This window comes from Tursiops truncatus, chromosome 8 (genome assembly GCF_011762595.2).
Source record: "Tursiops truncatus isolate mTurTru1 chromosome 8, mTurTru1.mat.Y, whole genome shotgun sequence".
NCBI lineage: Eukaryota > Metazoa > Chordata > Mammalia > Artiodactyla > Delphinidae > Tursiops > Tursiops truncatus.
Window position 1 is genome coordinate 96,062,220 of NC_047041.1, and position 10,894 is coordinate 96,073,113.

Consider the following 10,894-nt stretch of genomic DNA (forward strand, 5'->3'; position numbering starts at 1 on the left):
TTAAAAAAGTTGGCAGGAATCGTAAATTTAAAAAAAACCAAAATTCCAAGGGTCAGACAGAACCCACCTGAGGGATGGATTCAGACGCCGGGCGGTGCTAGTTTTCAATATCTGGTCTCCTTGTGAGGCTTTCGTGATGGTAGGTGGTTTGATCTGAGTCTTTGTTTAAAAACACCTTTTATTCTAGACCAAATGTGAGGAGTACTGGCCCTCCAAGCAGGCTCAGGACTACGGGGACATAATGGTGGCAATGACGTCAGAAATTGTTCTACCAGAATGGACCATCAGAGACTTCACAGTGCAAAATGTAAGTAAGAGGTCAAGAAGGGTAAGTCTCATATAACATTAACATATATAAACCTTGGGTTGATGCTTTTTAGGTTGGTATTAACCAATTTTTTTATGCATCAGAATTATATTTTTGCTTTTTTCTTTAAAAATAAAACAATCCATATCTGCATATACTCTAAGGCAACCCTTCGGCTTTGCTTTCTTAAAGAGCATTTCCTAAGTTCTTCTTAAATAAAGTGAATCTTACGAGCATGGCTCAGTATCTGTACTCCTTTCCTTCCACTTCCACGTGACCTGCTCATAGAATTTTTGCTACAAATCAAGGCCGTTTTGGATTATTTGGTTGGAAGTATGACATCAGGAGTGGCCATTTGCTGTTGGAATAGTTTATCATGACAGTTACAATAATAGGATTCCAGGACATATACACATGGCCTCCCTTCCCCCAAAATGTTTTGAAAACAAATGCAGTTAAATTGTGTAGGCATTCTAGGAAGTCAGCTTATGTGTCCTTTTAGTTTTGTAAAGGATGTTTAAAAATAGAATCAGTGTCATGAGCAACATTGATATCTTTTGATGGCTGCATAAATCAATATAACCCTCTGCAGTTTATATCAAAGGCATAAAAATACCCGTCCCCCTTTGATCTGGTGGTTCCAAGTTTGAGAATCTGCCCTAAAGAAATAATCTGAAATATAGGAGAAGGCTTATTATTCATAAAGATGTATCTGAGTATTATTTATAATGGGGGGGGAAAATTTGGAAACCATGCACATATCTAGCTTTTGGAGTATAGATAATGAAACTATAGGTTATCTAGTCACTGTATCATTATTCAGCTATTAGAAATGATGGCTATGGAAACTGCATAATTACCATGAGAAGAAGTTAGAGTGTAATTAAGGGAAATATACTAGGAGACAAAATTTTATGCACATTATGAATAGTGCATAAAAGAAAAACCTGGAAGTAGATTTAGTAGAGTTGTGTTTATGAGGGGCTGGTGGGCTGGTTTCCAGTCTATGAGAATTATCCTTGAAGATTTCATAAGTCATTTCATGCTACACTGTTGTAGTATATTAACTCTTTGCTAATTGCCGTGTCTCAAAGGCTCTGGCCTCCATTAATACTTATTTCAATTCTTCTCCTGGAGATGCCGTCAAAGCAGTTAATCATGTATTGAATGGGTCACATAAATAATGCAGTTCACCATAGCTGAGAATCCCTTAAAATGTCATACTTATTTCTATAGATTTCACCCATTTTAAACAGACTGGCTTATCCTTGGTTGCTTTCACTGCTTGGAGTTTGCCCTTGTGGAGGGGAATTGTGGGTAGAATTGTCCACATCATTAAAAAATTTACTATTATTTTTATTAACTAAACTCCAGACTTTCTTCTAATTTCATAGTTTTCCACTAAAGCCCTTTCCAGTTCAGGATCCAATCTAGGATACCACATGGCATTTAATAAGATATTATTTTTAATTGTACAAAATGCATGAATATATTTTCCCTTTAAAAAGTGGGAACATAACTGATAGGGCTGAAAGTGTCCTTTGCCTGCCACCTCTAACCTGAGCCGATTTGCTCTGGAGATAATACTGAAAGTCTGACCTTTCCCTCATCTCTCTCCTTCTCCCCTCTTTTCTCTCATGGCTGGTTTCTTTCTTTGGATGAGTACTTATAATTAAATCTGTGAATGTTATGTTCCTGCGTGACGGGATTTCACAGTACCCTCTTCCCTCACTGCCCTTTTTTCTTACTGTCTTCCACATTTTGAATAATGTGAATGTACTGCTTTTATAATGTATATACATTAACAACAACAAAAGAAGCTTCAAAGGGTAGCTGTCATAAAGAAGATGGAAATGCCAGCAGTCCAGATGTAGCTACGCACAGGTGAGGCCAGTGCCCAGGTGTAGGCATAATGAGTACAGTTGAATCAGGAATGGGAATGGCCCAGCCTGGGTGGAGTTCTGATAATTAAAGGTATGTGCTTTGGTCCATGTAGGAAACCAGTCTGCATAATAACTAACTCTGTTATAATAAGCTTCACTTTCTATTGTCTATCTGAAGTCGAAATAGATGCCCTTTCTCAAAGCCCTACAGCTCTAAGTATTTACTTGGTGCTTGCCGGTTGCCTATCACTTTATTAAATTCTTTGTAAGACGTGAATTATGAGGCATTTCTTGCCCCGAAGGCACTGACTATCGTAGTTGTATTTGTATAAATTTATTTTTGGTCAGTGACATTTCCAGGTGGGCTCAAGGGGTGGGGTTTATGAATCTCTAAGGAGGTGTAGGTGTAAGAATGTGAGCACATTATTGGCAGGAGGCTGGATTGGAAGGGGAAGATTCTGAATTCAAAATCGAAGGATGAGAGACTTCTGCCTCTGAGCTGAGTGTTAAGAGAAGTTGTTTCACTTCTTGGAACCTTCCTCCTTCTTTTTTTTTTTTTTTTTTTTTTTTTTGCGGTACTCGGGCCTCTCACTGTTGTGGCCTCTCCCGTTGCGGGGCAACAGGCTCCGGACGCGCAGGCTCAGCGGCCATAGCTCACGGGCGCAGCCGCTCCGCGGCATGTGGGATCTTCCTGGACCGGGGCACAAACCCGTGTCCCTTGCATCAGCAGGCGGACTCTCAACCACTGCGCCACCAGGGAAGCCCCCTCCTCCTTTTTTAAAGGGGGATCATAAACCCTCCTGCTTGGCATGTTATGAGGATTTGATGAGTACATCGAAGTCCCTGCGAGCACTTTATCAGCTGTTGTACCAATGTACCATTCTAATTTGTGGTCATAACCACTTCTGCTGAGCTGCCTTTCAGCTGAGCCATGCAGTTCAGTCTTCAGGTACTGCTTGATCTAGCTTGCCTTTCTCTCTGGATCTTACAACTTTTCTTGGCTTTTAGATCCAGACAAGTGAGAGTCACACTCTGCGTCAGTTCCATTTCACCTCCTGGCCTGACCATGGCGTTCCCGACACCACTGACCTGCTCATCAACTTCCGGTACCTTGTTCGTGACTACATGAAGCAGAGTCCTCCTGAGTCACCGATTCTGGTGCACTGCAGGTATGCAGATGGCTGTCCATGTGTGACAGATTTCAAACGTACTTATAAATATGGACACTTTTGGAAAAAAAAAAAAAAAACCCTAAGAGGGAATGCAATAGGTATTTACAAATTCAAGAAAGGTTTGGATAAGGGACCAATAAGGAATTAGGGCTTATTCCCTAAGCCTTCGACTTTAGAACGGGGGTTGGCAAACTATAGCCTGTGGGTCAGATCTGGTCACCTGCCTGTATTTAAAAAAAAAATCATAATATATTTAAATTTCTTTCTTATTTATAATATTTTGTTTTGAAATATTTCAACCTTACAAAAGTATGGAGAATAATAACAATTTAATCAGGCACCACATGATGCCATATATGTTTCTTTTTGTTAATAATATTACAGATATAATTAAAGTCTCTGCTTACTAGTCTCCTATCCCATTCGCCTTCTTACATAGGTGAATGTGGTCCTAAAGTTGATCTGTATCATTCCCTTCTGTGCTTTTATATTTTATTACATATGTACGTAACTCTATGGTTTTATATACTTTAAACTTTTACCAGATTTTAGAATGTATACATCATTCTGCAACCTCTTTTGTTTAGCATTTTGGTTTGCTATTTAACAATGTTGAAACACATAACTCTGGTTCATTTTATTTATTTAAAAATATTTTTTCCACATGTAAAAACTGCATGTAAATTAATGAATACAACATAATGAATACAACAGTGATGAGTTTGGAGATGAGTATACCCCTGTGAAACCATCACCACAGTCTATTTGGCTGTCTGTTTTTGTAAATACAGTATTATTGGAACACAGCCATGTCCATTTGGTTACATATTGTCTGTAGTTACTTTTATGCTATAGTGGCAGAAAGAGTTGATTTGCAAAGTCTGAGAAGCTGAAGATATTTACTCTCTAGCCCTTAACAGAAAAAGTTTGCCACCCTCTCCTCCAGAACAATAGGAAATTAGCTTTGAAGCTGAAGGAATTGATTTTAGGACAGAAGAAGGGAGGGACTTTGTTGCCCTCTGGGGAATAAATTGATGGAACTTGCCAACCTAGATACAGTGGCGACTTCAATGGGACTGAGATTCAAGATGCTCTAGCAAGGTGTTTTATTTGTGGCATTTGACATGAAAGTCACTTTAGGACTTGGGCCCCAGTTCTAAGCTAGTACAGTCTGACTTGAAAGGTTTCAATTGAACCAATTGGTAATGGTCCTGGGCTTGACCCTCAAAGCCTGATAGTGGAGGAGAGTAAGATATATGTATAAATGGGGAAATGGGAGTTTTACAGTAGAGGTAACCCATGCTGACATGCTCATTTCCCCTTTTTTTCAGTGCTGGGGTGGGAAGGACGGGCACTTTCATTGCCATCGATCGTCTTATCTATCAGATGGAGGATGAGAACACTGTGGATGTGTACGGGATTGTGTATGACCTTCGAATGCACAGGTCTTTAATGGTGCAGACAGAGGTGAGCCCAATGTCTGTGTCTGACAATTCCCCCTTCCCTTCTGTGTTTAAAAAATGGCATCATGTCACGCACTTGTGTTAAAATATTCCACCCTTCCAGATCTTTCTGGCTCTTGGCTGTGAGGTGGATTTCTTTCAAGACCTTAAAGTGATGTGGGATTGAACTACCCCACGATACCCGATGCAGTGACATAGTTGTCCTGATAGCAGCAATGGAGCTACAAACCGAGACAATATCAGGATTCCTCACCTTGCTGCCACTGACTCACCAAATAATCTTAGCAAGTCTCTGAACTTTGGCTTCCGGGTTTTAAACTCATGAAACTGGTCTTTTCAACTCTTGATTTCTAAGAAGGTCTGACCATTCTTAAAATAAGCTAATGAAATGGACTCATCAAATATTAATGATACGAAATAGGATAATGCCGCTTTAAGCTTTAACACAGCAATATATCCTCACCCTGCCTTGTAAATGTTAAAGAACTTCAATCATCATGGCTGCGGGAGGATGGTGACCAATTGGGAACATGCATGCTTAATATCTACAGTGTCATTTATGTAAAACTGTTGGGTTTGGCTTTCCCTGAAATGTTCCTGATAAACTATGTGTTCAAGGCATGTTCTCAACACGCGTATTGGGAAATAGTCTTCCTCAAAGCTGTCGGGATGAATGCTCCCTGCCAGGATAGAGCAGAATATTAATCTTGTATCAGGCCGTCACCCGGAACCAATTCAGAACTCTATGAGTATGTGCTGTGTTTCTGAGTCCAGCAGGGAATGTTCTGGAGGCCTGGGTGCATTGTGTGCTTTGGGGTGGCGCAGCGTGGCTGTGGTGGGAAGAGCGGAAGTAACCTCCTGCGTTGGTGGGGACAGAGATCTCCTGTTTTCTGCTGTAATTAATATATAGAGTCGTAGTTATCAATCTTTTATCCGCTTTTGAGAAACACAGAAATCTTATACCTGCTTACAAATGTTCTCATCCCTTTTTAAAATATTTTGAAAATAATATAAATTTGTCCATATCAAAAAAATTTAACAGTACAGGATTATACAGAGGACGTTTTTCTCTTTTACTTTTTCTTCCCCAGTTCCACTCCCTAGAGGTAGCTAGTGTTTACAGCTTGCATATATCTTTACAGGCTTCCTTATGTACCTCTGTTAAAAAAATATATACACATACACACACACACACAGAGCATGTTTTAAAAATTGGATCTTATTTTGTAGGTAGTGCTGCCCTGTGATGTTTTTCTCCTCTAACAGCATTATGGATATCTTTCAGCATATACCCTTTCTTCCTCTTTTTTTTCTTTTTTTTTTGCGGTACGTGGGCCTCTCACTGTTGCGGCCTCTCCCGTTGCGGAGCACAGGCTCCGGATGCGCAGGCTCAGCGGCCATGGCTCACGGGCCCAGCCGCTCCGCGGCATGTGGGATCTTCCCGGACCGGGGCACGAACCCGCGTTCCCTACATCGGCAGGCGGACTCTCAACCACTGCACCACCAGGGCCTTTCTTCCTCTTTTTAATGGCTACCTGCAGATTCTGATGTGCTTGCCTGAAGCATGGGGACCTTCAGGTCTACCCCAATCATTACCCCTGTCTCTACACCCCCTTCAGGATGGGGACCCCCAACTCGGTCCTGATCATCCCCCTTTAACCCACCCCCTCTGTTGAGAATCACAGCTTATTCATTCTCCACATCCCCCCTAGCCAAGAAAACCCTGCTGGACTTTTTAGTGCATTATTTCCTCCACGTTCTTTCTTTGCCCTTCCCCAAGATTCTGGTACTTTTCCTTGGTGCAGGGAGGTGCGGGGAGTGCGCCGCTCTCATTGAGACCCATTAATGATGAGAACCTTGCTGTCCGTGGTTTCAGATTTCACCACTATGTTATTACCCCTTGACCTACGTGAACTTGGAGTGTTCACTGTGGGGTGGGTGGGGTTGGAGGGCGGTAATCTGTTTGAAAAAAACCTTGGGTGCGCATCTTCAGGACCTGTGCTCATTTGTTTTCTCTCTTTCTTTTTCTAACAGGACCAGTATGTTTTCCTCAATCAGTGTGTTTTGGATATTATCAGATCCCAGAAGGACTCGAAAGTAGATCTCATCTACCAGAACACAACTGCAATGACAATCTACGAAAACCTTGCACCAGTGACCGCGTTCGGAAAGACAAATGGTTACATTGCCTAAATTCCAAAGGAAAACCTTTCTGGAGTTAACCAGACCGTCACACCCACAGCAGAGGAAAATGCCCCGATGTTGACATGTTTTTATATGTCTAGTATCCTAATTCTTTGTTCCGTTTTGTTAGAACTAATTTGAGAGTGTGAAGCTGCGCATGTGAAACATGACAAGTGAGAAGTTGGGGCTGTCAGGGGCTGTGGATGGGTAGTGAGCAAATCAACTATGTTTCTGATTATCAGTGGGATGAGTTCCCTTTTTTTTTTTCTTGAGAATTACAGAACACCAGGAAAAGTGAGCTATGATTTTTTTTTCTTTTACAAGACATTCTTTTTTAAAAAGACTATTTTATATGATTCACATGCTAAAGCCAGGATTGTGTTAGGTTGAATATATTTTAAGTATCAGAGGTCTATTTTTACCTACTGTATCTTGGAATCTAGCTGATGGAAAATACATAATAGTGGATGATTATCATGTAGGGAGGGCTACGTGGTACCTCTCCTGCCTGGGTTTTCTATTTGAACATGTGCCTTTTCTGAATTATGCTTCCACAGGTAAAACTCAGTAGATCTCTATTTTTGTATTGAATCTCATAATTGGACTATGTGGAATATTTAAACAGTAGTTTAGTATCAGAGGTTCAGCCTTCTTAGTAACATTCCTGTTCTCATTTGATTAGAGGAGATCCTCCCCAACTTCCTCCATCCCCCGTTTTGTGCTCTATTCTTTCTTCCCTTTTCCCCTCCTATTTTTCCCCAAAGACACTTCTGATGGCCACATTTTCTGCCCATTGGTTGGGCAAGAGTGGAAACTAAATTATCACCGTGAGAATTTCGGGGTGGGGGAAGGTCGGGGGGAAGCAGAGGAACCCTTCAGTGACACAATAATCTTTTATTGTCCCCATTTGATCTTTTTTCTCATTTCTGTATGTGGTAAGAAGGATTATTTAAAGGTGCAATATGTGACTTAGTGATTCATGATGCTCTAGGTTTTTAGTAACGTTTTACTCAGGTTGGCATTTTATGTGTCTCTGTGTGTCCGTGTATGTGTGTGTGTTTTTAAACGCGTGGCAATCTGCGAACACTTCCGTGTGAAAACAGTGTCAGATGAATCCCTCCTTCCGTAGAGTCTACTGGCTTTAGTCTGTATCTGCAGTGACACATACCCGTATCTGCTGTATATATATATACTAAACTCTTAAAACAGTCATTCCTTGGAACTGAGGTGTACAAAGTTCAAATTTGTATCAAAGATGTAATTATTATTTTTAAAACTTCTTTTCACTATACTGCTGCTGTAATTACTTTGATTTTTTTAAAGTGTAGGTTGATTTTTGTTGTTGTTGTTTTTGGCTTTCAGGTATGTGTATCCACCGAGAATTTCAGAATCTATGTGGATTTATTTTATTGGTACATAATCTGTAAACTTCTCAAGGCATTAACATGAAAGGATTTGTTTTCTTTTTATTTTATATTGTGGCTCAGGTTATATTTTGAAGATGTGTTGAGTTTCTCCTCCAATAGGCAATGAAGTGTACAAGGTCTTATGAAGGAATGACCAAGTCCCTGGAGTCCTGTGGCCGTTTCCCACAGTCATAAATCCTGCTGTAAACATAGGACGATGTGTCCTATTGAAAATGGGAGCGGCATGCCCTGGTCACCGTGGATCTGTGGGATCCTGTCTCCTGACCCTGCCATGCTCCTTAACTCACCGGCACTTTGATCACTGACTGGACAGTTGGGTATCTTAGGGTCACGAAGGGGGAACCACCGCGTACAGAAAGCCCTTGATTCGGTTCAGAGGTCGGGTGCTGCACGTCTTTTGTCTCCCTCTCCCTTTGAGGTACTGAAAGAAATAAAGGAGAAGTGGTAATGGTGTCGTGTTTTGGGGGAACCTTACTTCCCAAATGGAAATTGCACTTTTTGCTGAATCGTTTGCTCTCTTTGGTAGAAAGCAGTTTGTTCAGTATCAGGCCCTTGGAGGAGCGGGCTGGCCAGGCCAGGCCAGGCTGGGTCCTCCTCTTCGGCTCTGAAGGTCTGCATCAGGGAAGCCGTGCTGTCCCGGGGTGTTGAGTAAAGCTGGGTTTGGGCGATTGCTTCCAAGCCTTCGCACTTGGAAGGCTGCCCCTTGCACGCAGATCTTGGAGGGTTCCGTAACTTCTTCAGTGGTCCCTGTTCGGGCAGCAGTTCTGTGGGTCACACCCCTTCCCACTCCAATTTGTCAGGAAACCACGGTGATGGGTGCCAGTGTACCAAATCCCATGTAGATGTACGCCCTGCCCACATCACTGCCGCTGCCGTGGAGAAGTCGGAGGGAAGGACTTAACTCGAAAAATTCCTTTAAAAGATGAAAGCAACAATAATCATAAACATATTGTGTCAAAATGCAAAACCCAGAAATCTTCCTCCCTTCCGCCTGGGATGATCTTGGGAAATGGGCAGCAGCCACTCTCAGACGTCATTCTCAATCCTGGGAGGAAGGCTTGTGGTGGAGAGGCCTGGATTCCAAATGGGCAGGTCACACGAAGGTCAGGACGCTTCTCTGCATCCTGAAGAGACCTGGCGATGGGCCAAGGGTGGGGGGGGGGTTGGTGAGGGTATTTATAGCACAGTGAAAAGGGAAGATTAATGTGTAAATATAAAGGACACCCGGGCTGGGGGTTGGTCCCAGAAAAGAGAAAGTACTTTTGAGTTCCTGCCCCCAGCCCTTCCAGGAGCAATGGAACAGTGAACAATGAACCAAACTTTGAGGAGTCCAGTGGAATCGTGGGGATGGTGTGATCGCCCTTGCTTAGTATTTGACAGTTGCATACAGAAAACCAGCCAGGATGGGATGAGTTAGTTTGGGGGATTTGGGCCATTGATATCTTCTCCCAAGAGCAAGGACGTTTTGTCTGCAAAGTTAAATCTCAGGATGATTGGCCCCAGTAGGAAGTGACATTTGGGTCTGTTCCCTGTGGCCGTGTAACAACCATTAGATTTTGGCGTAACTGACTCCGCTGGATTTGGGCATCACCAAGTCATAGGCTCCTGGGGTTGGGGCCAGCTATGCAGATGATTCATGTTCGCTTTTCATCTGGGATGGAAAAGCCTGGTTTTCTTTTGAAATGCTCGATTGCACTTGCTGAGCGAATAAACGAGTCTTGGTGACCGATGTCGATTTGCCTCCAAAGTCCAAGTTCTGAGTTTTCAGACTATGTGTAGCAGTCGAGTATTTAACATACTGTAGCTTTTTTTCCCTTGGGGACACCTATGAATAGGAGATGTTGATGTGGACTCTAAAACTGTAATTTTCTTGTAACAATTTTGGAATGATGCATATTTCTAATGTTTGTTATACTTGTACAGAGTATTGCTGTTGGTTGCTTTTTTTTTTGGTTTGTTTTTTAAGGAAAAAAATGGCCTGAAAAAAAATTTTTTTAAAAGACATAATTACCAAATATAAAAAATGTCAACACATCATGCCTCTGTTTGACTCTCCCCCTCCTTGCTTTATGTCCACATCATTTCACTTACCGAGCCGTTTAGTTTCCTGCATTCAGCTGGGGCATCCTTAACAAAAACACGTTTCCCTTGGGATTTTCCCACATCGTTTTGGTTTGCCAGGGCTGCTGTAACAAAGTACAACAGACTGGGGGGCTTAAACAACAGAAATGTATCATCTCACAGTTCTGGAGGTTAGAAGTCTGAGATCAAGGTGTCAGCAGGTTGGTTTCCTCTGAGGCCTCTCTCCTTGGCTGGTGGACGACCATCTCCCCCTTTGTCTTCACATGGTCGTCCCTCTGTGTGTCCTAATCTCTTCTTATAAGGACAGCAGTCACAATAGATTACAGCGCACTCTAATGACCTCATTTTACCTTACTTACCTCTTGAAAGAGTCTGT

At 42.1% G+C, this 10,894-nt stretch overlaps 1 protein-coding gene across 1 annotated transcript in view; it reads left to right on the top strand.

Annotated features, from left to right (window-relative positions):
- Positions 1–10,470, top strand: part of PTPRJ (protein tyrosine phosphatase receptor type J) — a 171,218-nt gene extending 160,748 nt beyond the window's left edge. Inside the window, exons 20-23 of the mRNA XM_073808963.1 lie at positions 188–307; positions 3,199–3,359; positions 4,694–4,829; positions 6,860–10,470. Coding sequence (XP_073665064.1) covers positions 188–307; positions 3,199–3,359; positions 4,694–4,829; positions 6,860–7,018 — 576 coding nt within the window. The 3' untranslated portion in view covers positions 7,019–10,470. The remainder of the gene's footprint in view (positions 1–187; positions 308–3,198; positions 3,360–4,693; positions 4,830–6,859) is intronic.
- The last annotated feature ends 424 nt before the right edge of the window (positions 10,471–10,894 follow it).